The 13,356-nt window shown below is 47.4% G+C and overlaps 1 protein-coding gene across 1 annotated transcript; it reads left to right on the plus strand.

Annotated features, from left to right (window-relative positions):
- Nucleotides 1-5,191: 5,191 nt before the first annotated feature.
- Nucleotides 5,192-6,528, plus strand: LOC144947607 (cysteinyl leukotriene receptor 1-like). The gene has a single exon (XM_078876815.1). It carries the CDS (start codon nucleotides 5,207-5,209, stop codon nucleotides 6,467-6,469), a length of 1,263 nt encoding a protein of 420 aa, XP_078732941.1. The 5' UTR covers nucleotides 5,192-5,206; the 3' UTR covers nucleotides 6,470-6,528.
- The last annotated feature ends 6,828 nt before the right edge of the window (nucleotides 6,529-13,356 follow it).

Raw genomic sequence — 13,356 nt, forward strand, 5'->3', positions numbered from 1 at the left:
CCTGTATATTTGGAGTTGTCATGTTCTGCCTGTGGTTGCGTGGATTTTTCTCCGGTTCCTCTGGGTTTTCCCCCTCCACATTGAGAAACATGCATTTTGAGTATTTGGCTGCTATACATTTTCACATGATAAGTCACTTGTTGAGCGATCAATTGTGGCCAGATCGCTTCTGAAAATTAGCTATTGAGCTCTGAAGCCTTACCTGGTAAAACATTTTTTTTATAGGTTTTGACAGTGTGTGCAATCCCACCTGTTACAAGACACCCTGGCCATCCTGCAAGAGTAGGCCCTCAAATACATTCTGACAAGTCTGCATGAGCAACGAATATTTATGGCTAAACTTTATTTTTACCCAGGGAAAACCTTGGAGTTATTCAAGACCCTTTTCAAGAAGTTGACGGTCCTGCTTGGTTTGGCAAAATCCTGTTTTTGTTTGTTCCACGTCACGATGCAGCGCTGTCGGTGAGAATTCCACACGGCAGTTTCTACATTCACTTCACAATGATGGTGGTACAGCGCAAGTGGACCTGGTGGGTTAAAAACAATCGATTTAACCCTTCCGTTATGTATAAGCTTTTGAACTATATGGAACCCAATCATACTAATCAAAAGTGTGGAAAAAGGACAACACAAAAAAAAGCATTTCGAAAGGAATGAGCTTTCGATCAAAATTTCAAATTGGCTCTAGATTTGAAGTTTTCGTGACTGCAAGGATTCATACGCTTAGGTTTTTTCGGTAAAGTCACATTGGCTGGCTCCAGTGGCTTCCTAATAGCGGACGGAAGAGCGTTCCAGACGATCACAGAAGTGCACCTGAAAGCACGCGATGCGTTGACCGTCTTTGTTCAATGGCTAGCCAAAAGCCGCTGTGAGTGACTGGATTAAACCGGACTATGTGATGATTTATGCTTCTTGACGAAATCGGCAAGGTATTGTGCTTCATCTGTGTCGAGCAGTGTGCGATGCAAGGCCGTAGCCATGGAGTCAACATTGGGGGGGACCAAATCTTCCAGGGGGTCTGGGGTCCCCCCCCCCCCCCCAGAAAAAAAAATCTAAATTTGAGAACGAATTTCCTGCCTAAAATATAAAAAATGCACTAACACATAGGATGGACTTGATTTTTTACAATGATGTCTAATAATGTGTTGTATTGCATTGCTCTGTTTTTTTCTTTTTTACCTTTGTTTCATTGTATGTAATGGCAGAGATTAGGGATTAATACAGTACAACCATAACCACAATAATATAAACAAATATATTTTATAGCAATATATTGGAGGGGACATTTTTAGCATATTTGAATATATATATTATAATAACGGCCTTGGTGCAATGAGTGCGACCGTATTCGTATGTCACGTTCATCGTGGTTGCAGTGTGAAGAGGCCCACTTGCCGCTGTGCTGTGGGGAATGAGCTCTGTGGCACATTCAACTCAGTGGGAGTCCGAGGTCATGGTGAATATGTGAAACGGTCGGATATGTGACCATCTATAAAATAGGTGCACCGACGGGTTAAAGGACATAGAGCACAACCCGCTTTAGCCGTGGGGGAATGCTGGACTGGATGTCAGAATATACGCAAGGTTAAGAATACATTACTGAATGTGTACGACTTGTGAACGGCTATAAAAAAAAAAATATAAAAACCGTTAACCACGCACGTACTGCACTGGGTGTTGTTATTTCATGATTACAATTTAGCCAAGGAGAAGCCTCCATGAGTCTCAAGACTGTTTTTAAGAAGGTTCTGATAACTTTTTGCAACAGGTGGTGACGATTGCTGTGTAAGTAATTCGTGAGTATTTTTTTTCTCCAAATACACTCCAGCAAAATTGAACCGTGGCACGGGATCTTTAATGTCTGCTGTGAACCAGATGGCGTGTACTTTTACGGTTAATACTGCTGCAGTATTTACCAAGGCTGCCCCACCAGATTGAAACCTCGGCAAACAAGATGCAAACGCACTCCTCGCAACGCCATATCACGCCGTCTTTAATGGGTACGTGTGGTTAACTGGTCATGGCAAATACTCCTGCATGTGACGGACAGATATGCGACCGACTGTAATTCAATTCCTTCGCCTTAAGCCTCGGAGTCTCGAGCCATTTATAGGAAAAATTCCTGCTTTGAGATGGTCTGCAATTTCCTTGAGTATTTTGCATGTAGTTAAACATAGACGGATGTAGCACACAGCACAGATAAAGACAGAGATCCCCTGTATAGCCTTAACAGACTGTTGGGGCAAGTGCTGTTAGCGAGCACCGATGACGGCCGGCACACCACACGAGGAGGTGGGTGGCCAGTACCACGCCCGGCCGCCTTTGTCTCCCTTTGTCTCCCTAGTGCTGAGTCGATCTCGGGGAGGCCCAGGATCGGTTCAGAAAATCGTCACTGGTGTTGGTCGTGAGCGTAGCGTGAACCACTACACTACCGCTCCCCGAGCCACATACACACACACAGCCACACACACACAGCCACACACACACAGCCACACACACACAGCCACACACACACAGCCACACACACACACAGGTAGGTCGGCAACCAACTTGTTGCAAACCGTCCATCTTGGTCCAACATGTCGCTGACGATTTGCCAGGAGTTCATAAATAACACATTGTGGAGACTAAGTTAATCTTAATCTGCAGACAATTCACGTGAATACATGTCGAGAGGGAGCCCTTTGTCTCTAAGTTTTTCAGTCGTGTTTTTTTGGAAACGACAGCGATGTAAAGTGGAATAAATGATCGTGGCTGGTTATGCAGCTTACCCAGTGCTGGCGAACGTGTCCCGATTTATCCCAACCGTGAACATTCTGTCAAACTAAACTTTTAGCGTTGCACACTGTAAAACCCAATAGCCTCTTTTATACATACAAACCCTTATATGCCCTGGCGCTTTAAAAAAAAACCTAAACACACTTCAGGGAGCCGCATTTTTTTTTTGCCCGGAGCTTATAAATAATTCGAGGTTTATCCTGATCGGACGATGAAGAAATAAATGTTTACGGGCACGCAGAGTGCGCCGTTGACAATTGTGGCCCAGTCCGAGGTGTTTATGGCGAGGACCGGCGTCGCAGCCCCATCCCAACCCAAAAAAAATCGGATGCGAGATGGAGGAAAGAAAAAAAATATCCGCAAGGTCACAGACGTACGACGCCGAATGATTTATTGTGAGAGCAGTGGAACATTGCTCTGCCCCCCCCCCTCTCCCCCCGCTACCCCCCCTCTCCTGCCCAACCACTTTTAAAACCTAAAGCCAAATGACACAGTTTAGAAGATTGCGTGCTGTGGAGCGAGGGGAGCTAGCGAGCTCGCTCGCCAGGCCAGCCAGCCAGGCAGGGGTAAGGCGGCTCCTTCTCTGGCTTTCTAGACCCTCGGTCGTTTGGAGTTGGTCCTGAGGGTTTGCTGTAGGTCAGGTGAAGGTTTACATCACTGCTGTTGCTCGTGTCGGCTGTCCCAACTCCGGAGTTGGGGGTCGTGAGGTTGCTGTAGGTCAGGTGAAGGCTTGCATCACTGCTGTTGCTTTGTGTTGGCTGTCCCGAATCTCCCAATTGTTTCCACGTACACCCTGCGTAGGTTGCGTTGCGCAGGGCCACTTGGCAGCGATAAAAAAAATCTCTGTTGCAAAGCTCGAGCTGGACGTGACAGGAAAGGTCGTTGGGGCTCAGAGAGTGCCAAACTTTCATCCTCCTTCGATCTCATCGTCAAGGTTAAACGCTCAGGGTAAGTACATTACATTATATTTTGTTTATGAAACTAAAACCATAGCAAAAATAGGATGATCATTTTGCGTAAAAAAAAACTTGTTGAAAGTGGTAATGGAGCAATTCCATTAAATATATTTTCGTGACAAGAAAAAGTATGGTTGTGTGTGTATTGTGTTGTTAAGATATATCTTATAAACGTTGCTAATGTGTCATTGATTCACTAACTACACCTTGGTACACTGGTTTGCTTGCATATACCACCACACTTTCCTTTTTAGGCTGTTTAGGGAAACATCAATGATTCTAATTCTTCATAATACAAGTCAGCCAATTAGTAAGGGATTTGTCACGTAAACAAAACGCCAATTAGTTACTACTTCAGCCCACCGGTGTGTTGGAGAGTAAATCCACAACATTCACAATTTACGCTCCAACACAACGGCGGGCTGAAGTCGTCACTAATTGGTCTTTTGTTTACGTGACAAATCCCTTACTAATTGGTTGTATCGGGTGGTGGAGGGTTACGATACATTTATGCTTACGCGATCTAACCCAGTTGCTTCTTGCTGTGGTTGTCCCACCTGATGACGGACGCTTGTGTTGCGCCCGAAACGTCGTGATTAAAGATAAGAAATAATATATATTTATTTTATTTGATACCTAGAGTATGAATATTGGTCGCGAAAGCCTACGTGTTAATTATAATTCTGTGGTTTAACGATTCGGAAAAGCCTCGGTGAGGCTCGTGAATTTTTCAAGCGGGCTTTGCGCCCGGACATTGTGTCACGAGTGATTTTCGTGTGGGTTTAAAGCAGAGCGGAGCCAGAGAAAACCTCGCTGCATTCGAGAGGACATCAACCCAGAGGGTCCACGGGGGTGGGTGCTCAACCTATTTGCTGTACTGCCATTTCCAGGCCACGACATAGCCCCAACGGGTTTGGGAGTTTTTGCGAAACTCACCGACTGGTGTAATGAATGTGCTTGGGTGCAGCTGTGAGCCACCACACTAACACTCCATCTGATCGTTAACAGTAGCAGTATATACTACAATAAGACGTAAATTGTATTAAAATATGAGTGTATAATATTATTATATAATTCTTTATTAATTATAATCTACAGCCGTTTTTCAATCCACTGATAGATGAAGGCCTCCCCCATGCTATATCAATCTTGGTGCTTGTTTGACTGCACCTGACTACACCATGTGGTCAGTATGGGTTGCTAAGAGCGGTGGGCATGTTAGTTCTAAGTTCAAATATCACTCGCCGCTGATGTTAGCCCTGGTCAAAATTCGCTCTCAGGTCACAAAGCGCAGTACACTTACCACAGATAACCGTAATCCAGGCTGCTTGCATTCAGACGCTATATAAATCCAACTTTTACATTCTGAAAATCCATAAATAATAAATGTTCATGCCACTCCCAGACGCCCTCGCGAGCAGAACCGCAACACCTGTGGTTGGGTGGTGGGGGGACGGTGAAACCGGCCGTCGATGCGCCAGCACCTTCTGCAAGCGATGGAACCTTCATCTGGCGGGGCCACCGCTGTCGACCTCAACGGAACCACGACGACGCCACCACCATCGCTGCTCAACCGCTCGCGGTGCCGCACCGACGACTCGTACACCTACCCGGTCTACGCGGCGCTCTACAGCCTCATCGTGGCGCTCGGCCTGCCGGGCAACACCGTCGCCCTCTACGCGTTCACTCGCCGCATCCGGAGCAGGGGCGCCGCCGTGCGCTACTGCACCAACCTGGCATGCTCCGACCTGCTCTACATCCTAACGTTGCCGCTGCAGATCGCGTACTACCTGCGCGACGGCGACTGGCCCTTCGGCGATGCGCTCTGCCGCCTGACCGTCTACACCTTCTGCGTCAACGTCCACTGCAGCATATTTTTCCTGACGGCCATCAGCGTCAACCGCTACATGTCGGTGGCGCGGCCCGTGCAGCACTGGGGCGGCCGAGGCGGGCGGGCCAAGCGGACGTGCGTGGCCATATGGGCCTTCACGGCGCTGTGCAGCCTCCCTGTCATGATCACGGGCACCCATGCGGAGGAGGGCGGCCGCGTGCGCTGCTGGGAGCATGAGAGCGGTGCCGTCCACAAGTTCGTCATGGGCTCGGCGGCGATGCTGGTCGGCTTCGTCGCACCCTTCGCCGTCATCGTCTTCTGCTACGTCACCGTCGTCCGCGTGCTCGCCGCGAGGCCGGCGGTGCGCGGTGGTGCCCGCCCGGGTGCATGGAGGACCAGCCGCAGGGTGTGGGCCCTCAGCCTCACCGTCGTCCTGCTCTTCCTGGTGCTCTTCCTGCCGTACCACATCGTGCGCACCACCTACCTGTTCGCCGAGCTGCGGGCGTCGCAGGGCAGCCGTGTCGCTTGCGAGCAGATCGCCGAGCTGAAGCCATTCGTGGTGGCCACGGTGTGCATGGCGACCGCCAATGGCTGCTTCGACCCCGTCGTCTACTTCTTCTGCAGCAAGCACTTCCGAAGCTTCCTCTTCCGCCTGATGCCTGACCCCTTCCCTTGGCGGTGGAGGCGGCGGCGGCGCCAGGCCTCGCAGCGCCAGGCTGGGCATTGCCTCGACGGGCGCCCGCCGCCACGACGGATGTTTGCCGCTGTCCCGACGGACACCTCCGCGAAGGCCCCCATCGAAGATACGGAGACCGAGGCGTCCGTGCAGGAGCCTGCAACCACGAGGCCGAGGGACGTCGAGGAGGTCCCCTTGGATGTGCTTGAGGACTGGCAGACAAAATGATGCTGTCTGCAGACAGTGAGCGCCCCCCCCCCCCGCCTAAGTAAATGTGTACAGATAGACCAAACAAACCGTCGTTACCAAGACAAGTTCAACAACTTTCCAAAGTGCCTCCAATGGAACATTCCTACCCTCCTCCTATGCCTATGTGAATGTACGCGTGCAGTCAATGAGGATCCCCGTCACTTTTTTTTCTGGATGAGGGCCTCTGTAAGACATGCACGCCCGTGTGGGTTGATTTCAGCACACTTCGGCACGCCGCTCATTGCGGGTTGGTCAAAGTGAGGAGCAATTAGGCAGGGCAGGAGTACAGCAAAACGGATCTTTCTGTACTTTGGAATGTAAACACTACTGGGTGTCTGTCGAGACAAGGCATACGTGACACGTGGGGTCAACAATGATCAATTCCCCTTCAAGGTGTAGCCCTTTAATGTACACATCGATCACAGCTGCATTCCTGGGGTGATCGGGATTTTACTTTGGTGCCCCCCCCCTGCCCAGGATATGGAAGTCCCTCTTGGTGGCCACCCAATTGTGAAGCTCCCTATCGTTGGTGATCTAGATCTTGGACAGCGTCGATATCTTCAAATCCCTCACTAAGAAGACATTTTTAAAAACAGCTTTCCTCTGACCGGCACTGTTACTCCCCGGGTCTTGTTTTGCCTCCAAGTTCCTTTACCATCATTGTCTTTTTCATGCCCGACGCCTGGAGACGTTGTGAAAGGTGCTTGATGAGTGCTAATTATCCTAATAATTCATTAAATAGCACGATCAAGTGTCTTCCGAGGTGGCCAGGTGGCTCAGGTCAGTGCGACGGGCTGACACCGCTGAGATCCTGGGTTTCGGATCCAGGCAGCTGCTCGTGATTAAGCCGGGTTCTGAAGTGTGGTTAGTTAACGGTGTCAGCCCGCTCACCAAATCACTAAGATTGTACAACAATAAAACATACTCATCACGTTGAATTCGGTTCTGCGAGTAATTTGGCTCTATTGCAGCTCCAAGAATATTTAAACTGAAACTAAACCAAACTATTGTTATTTTACCAGATAAAATCGCCCACTGAGCTATGAAGCTCTGTTTTAGAAGCGACCTGGCCACAAATGATAGGTCAACAAGGTGGCTTGTCTTGTGGAAATGTACAGCAGCCAAATACTCTAAATGCTTACTCGTACTCTTTTGTTCTTTCGGTAAAGTCACGTAGGTATAAAATAAAATAAATTGCTTGTTTATAAATGTGGATGGAAAAACCAGAGGACCTGGAGAAAAATCCACACGACCACGGGGAGAACAAGCAAACTCAAATTTTTAGGCGTCGGGATCGAACCCACGACCTCCTGTATACAGACAAAGTAGTTAACATCTCGCCAATAACATTTCACTGTCACGCAACAGGCATTACCCCTCATTGCAGAGCATGTGGGAACGCACTGCTCTCGACTGTACGTAAGTCCGAACACTTGTTATCTTGTTATATCGCGAACTCTTGCGAGTCCAGCCTCTCGCCGCGAGTGTGCACTGTGTGGACCAGGTCACTTAAAGGGATCTCAGAAGTAGTTATCTGATATCCGCACCCATGGACCGTTCTCCAACAGCACTGGTTTCGCTGGCTGTGCGACAGATCTGAACGGTTTCTATTGTCTTATGGCACGATACCAATACTCTAGCACAATCGGAATGAAAAAAAAATGCAACAAAAAAATCTACATTTACATATATACATATTTTTTTAAGTTAGTGTCTCCCATGGTGCCAGAATGCAATTACATCTTAGCGTGCGGTACGTGAGGGCACTGGACGATGACGCCAAGGAAAGATGGAGGAATTAGAGATTCGCTGTGTCGAGCAACGTTGCCCATCAACACGAGTCCGCACATTAAATGACGTATCACGCACACATGTATTTTGATATTCTTATATTGTATACTCTCACGGTGGTAACCAAAGGGGGCGTCGATTCAACGCATAGCCAGCGAATAACGCTCATGTTTATAATGCGCAAGTTTGAATGGGGGTTGGGAGCGGTGGCAGAGTGGTCGTCGCAATGCGGCTCACGAACCCGGCGACTTTGCATTCCATTCCCGGCAAAGGGTTGAACATCGGTGGCGAGTGAAATCTGAACTGGTTCTGGGCCCCCTCGGCCCTTCACCAACTCACACTGAGCAGCGTGCCGAAGTATGGTCCGCGGATTGACGTAGGACCGTAAATTATTATTTTAGCTTGAATACTGGTGAAGGGAAATGTTTATTGCGGAAGACACCACAGGAATGACGAAGTGAAGTCTCAGAATAAAGTAACGTTCTTGTGGTCTAGCAGTCCGTGTATAGGGGCGAGGATGATTTGCATGTTTAATGTTTGTGCCAGAGCACAGTGCTGATATCATTGAGTGCCTGGGTTTGAATCCACGGTTCAGACCTGTGATTCAATTGGCTTCTCAAGTGTAGCGAATCGTACTATGTATTTTATGTATGTTGAACTTTGTTCGCACCATACGTAGCCAACCGTGATAATTTAATAGGAGGTGTGGGGGAAGGACAACAAACTAAACACGAAACGCAATTCTAAAGAAATGAGTTTTCAATCCAGATTGAAAATAATTGATGAGCTTAGAGCGGTCACCATTATCATTATACGCCATGATCAATCCACTGCTGGATGAAAGTCTACCCAAGCCGTTGCCACCTCTCAGTTGTTCTGCGATGCACCGATCCACGTGGCACCGGCAGACGAGCCCATTTCATCGCTCCGTCTCCTCGGTGGTCGTATACCATTCCTCGGTTGACATTCCATCAGCGGTCTCGTCCGTCGGCCAGCATCCCTTCTGGGAATGTGTCCTGCAGGAGCCCACTTTATATTGTTAACAGTTTGAATTAAATATTTAACCTGGGTGTGTGTTCTCTAATCCACGTGCTCCGTTTTATTTCTCTTCCAATGCAATTTAACTTTTAACCTCATTCGGCTTTTGTTTGTCCAGAGGACTGACGAAAAAACATTGGTTTTAGCATGACGTGCGAGAATTGCTCCTTATAAGGGTGCAAGGGTTTATTGTCCCAACGCTAAATACAAAAGGCCGATTTAAGTACTGAAATGTATCTTGACAGTGGAGTTAAGTGTCGAGTGTGCACGCGGTGTAACTGCACTGGGGGGCCATGGGATGGCAGGTGGGGGGGGGCTGGCGCCGGGCTACGAAGAGGGGAGAAATTGGACGGGGTTGAGTGGGGGGGGGGCAATTCATTCGTTGCACCAAAGCCCATGTTATGCAGACTGTGAGAAGTTGCTATGTATGTATGACGTTGAACTTCTTTCGCACCGTATGCTGTGCTTCTCGTTGTGAGAGTGTTGTAAGGAGATTGGCTTTTTTCGTCTCATAACACGACGACGAAGATGGTGTTCATGGTGACAGATTCGGAATGTCATTCGGGATTTTTTATAATCTATACATATAAAATGGAAATTTGTGAATATGTCTGTTCGAAATATTTAGCATACTTCCCGACGTGCAAAAAACGTTTAAATTTGGCATGTGGGTAGCTTCCAGACTGTACACAATGCAAAAAGTATAAAAATAGACTTTTGTATTTTGGGGGGGGGGGGGGAATGAGCATGAAGTGTGTGGCGTCAACCCGCATCATACAGCACTGGCGAGAATCGATATCTGGTGAGCGTTTGTGGTATCGATTAAACGGGAATAGGCCAATTCTAAAGAAATCTACAACCTTAGATTTCTTTACGCGAATTAAAGAATCGAATCTTGGCGCGTGAGCGTAATTTTACTTTAATTTTTTATTAATGAGGTAATGATCTAAGTTTTCTTTTCATTTATACATGTTATGTTTTAAATTTTTGAGACGTTTTTAAAATATATTTTTCCCCCGGGCAACGCCGGGTACTTCCCGCTAGTACCATAATACTATAAATAAAAACTAGTGGACGTTGCAAACGAACCGCTTGCGTTAAACCAAAAAGCACATGGTGCCACGCATACTTGGCACTGATTAACAGCGGGAAGGAAGCGTGTGGAGGTCAATGTGGGTGGAAAATGTAGAAACGACGAATTTTCCACATTCACTTCGCGCCGAGCTGAGCAAGAGTTGCTTTTTGATCTGTGTGAGAAACAAACTCACAATTAACCTCTTACCTACAGGCTGCCAAGAATGATTTGCCCGTGAGAAAACAAGGTAAGTACTGCTCTCATTGCGCTGTGCATAGCATAAACGATCGACTTTGCTGGGCTGATTCACCGACACCAAGATGCCTCGTGCTGCTGCTGCTGCCGGGTGTGGCCAATCACGCGCGTTTCGTCGCGCTCGGCCAGGGGCCGGCAACCTTTCAGTTTTCAGTTTCATTTATTTGGTATAGCCCTAGATTTGAAGTTTTCGTGACTGCAATGATCCATACGCTTTGGTTCTTTCGGTAAAGTCACGTAGGTGAAAATAAAAATTATAAGAAAGATAATAAAAATAAAATAAAATACAAATTTTATTACATAAAAATGAAAATAACTAAATTAAATCATTTTATAATAAAAAAAAAATCACCTACGTGACTTTACCGAAATAACCAAAGAGTATGGTATAGCCCTGTGAGCCATTCGGCTCTTGAATCGGGTGCAACCGCAACAAACAAAACACATGAACAAGAAAACATCTTAAAGTGACTATGTGCAAACAGAAAATCCCAAAAACAAGTGCAAAATATTACAGAAAAAGCACCTGCGACTCTGTCGCCGCATGTCGCTCTTGCTGGGGGTTTGGTTTTGTTGTTGCGAATTTGAAAAAAAATTGTTATTTTTGTTATTTATCGTTGCAGACCCCTGCGCTAGATATATAGAAAAAAAATTTGGGAGGGGGTTTTCAGCGACAAAATACTGTCAACGCCTCCGCAGACTTTCAAGATGTACGTATGTTGAACTTCTTTCGCACCGTACGTAGCCACCGTGCTAATCGGAGGAGGTGCAGCCGAGCTGAGGACATGATGCCAAGCGTGTATTTAGAAGCGATGCCATGTGTGCATTGAGGAACTTGTATCGGTTCACACACTCTCATACTCGCTACATTGTCTGGTGATGGTTTTTGATGGCTGTACAACGTCTATCTGTTTCACAAAAAAATCAATATATTATCAATGCATGTGGTGAATACGAGATGGTGGTCCTTACTAAATAACGTCACGAAGCAGTGCTTAAAGAGCCGCATGCGGCTCTGAAGCAGAAGGTTGCCGACCTCTGGTCTCGTGAATCTTTGGGGTTTGTTTGGCAATCCCCCATGATAAGGAGTCGGCAACCCTGATGATATCTAATCCTGGAGCTGAACATAGCCTACGGTGGAGTTCGAATAGTAAATTACATCCAGCATACTACTCCACACGCCTACGAACCCTGACCCTATCAATAAATGCCCCAGAATGTGACCAATCTCATCCGCTCTCAGAATCTTGGCAGGGTTGTGAGTCTGGATAGTGCTTACAGGTGACCACTGTGCAGAACAGGTTGCTATAGGCTACTGCTGCGAGGCTACGTTTTGGGTAGCAGAGGGCGGTGCAGAAAATCCATTGTTGTACTCTACACGCATGACCCCCCACCCAAACCCTTCGGCTTTCTCAAATCCACACGAACCTGTGCTCCGAAGTGCGGTCACATAGCTGTCCATGGTGTACGTTGTTGGGGGCTTTATCACCCAGCAGTGCTTTGACGAAAGGGCTGCACTTGTGCGTGAGCGTTCTGCCAAAGCATTGCATGCTACGGCATGATTATAGCAACGCGTGGACAAGTGCAGCGTTCAACTTGCGTCGCATCGAACTATAAAGCTACATATTAACAGGTAGCCTCGTGCTGTGGAGCTATTTACAAGGCAGTACGTGATGAAATTGCAGATTTGATTACCACGGTTGGCAACGTACGGTGCGAAAGAAGTTCAACATACATGCATAAAGACGTGTCGTAAGGATATTACAGTTCGGCCAGACCTTTGTCAATCCATTACTGGATGAATGCCTCTCAAGGCCCTCTCAGTCATATGGGCTATTTGACCATACTTCGCCACGCTGGTCAGTGCCAGGCGGGGAAGGTGGCGGAGCCCAGGACCAGTTCAGATATCACGTGCCGCTGATGTGAATTGGATATAACGCGACTGTGTTTCGGGGAATTTGGCTCTCGGGTTTAAGACCGAAATAATTTGCCAGCCGGCATGCCCTAAGCCCCGCGGTGGGAATAGGCTATTTCGTTTTCCCATCCCTAAACTTTAAAGTAGTTTAATTAACACATTTGTGCCGTTTCTATTATAAATGATTTACTTATTGCGCGATACCGACCGTACCAGCTGATGCCAATTGCGTGGGGGGTGGGCGGACCCTACCAAGTGATGCGCCTTCGCTCCAGCTCACGGGGACATTTCCTTTAACGCGTTTAAAGCCAACACATACACACATAACGTTGCCGATATTTCTTCACAGTGTCACGTCTTCTTCGCCCCCCTCCCCCCCAACACGATGTGTCCAGTTTATACTACAGACTCCATAGATAATTATATTTTACTGCTTACATAACATTATTCTTGCACGGGCGGGGGATGCTGGGGGGGGGGGGATAGCGGCCCAGCCCCTAGCCTGGCAACGTGCCAACTCCGCCGCCTCGCCAATGTAGGCCAGGAGGGGGGCTACGCATGCCACAAGGCCTCAACACGCCTTTGGTAAGTACAAATTTCCAAGCTTCTTACGCTAACAAATCAAGTCCAATGTTTCTATTATTAAACACATTTAGTTGACAAACATTACTATAATAATGTTTGTGTGCAGATAAGAACTCACGTTGATTCGCTTACTATTATTAAACAAATACGTTGGGAGATATTACAATTATAATGTTTGTGTGCACAAAACTTTTTATTTTCAGCTTG

The sequence above is a fragment of the Lampetra fluviatilis genome, chromosome 46 (assembly GCF_964198595.1).
Source record: "Lampetra fluviatilis chromosome 46, kcLamFluv1.1, whole genome shotgun sequence".
Classification (NCBI taxonomy): Eukaryota; Metazoa; Chordata; class Hyperoartia; order Petromyzontiformes; family Petromyzontidae; genus Lampetra; species Lampetra fluviatilis.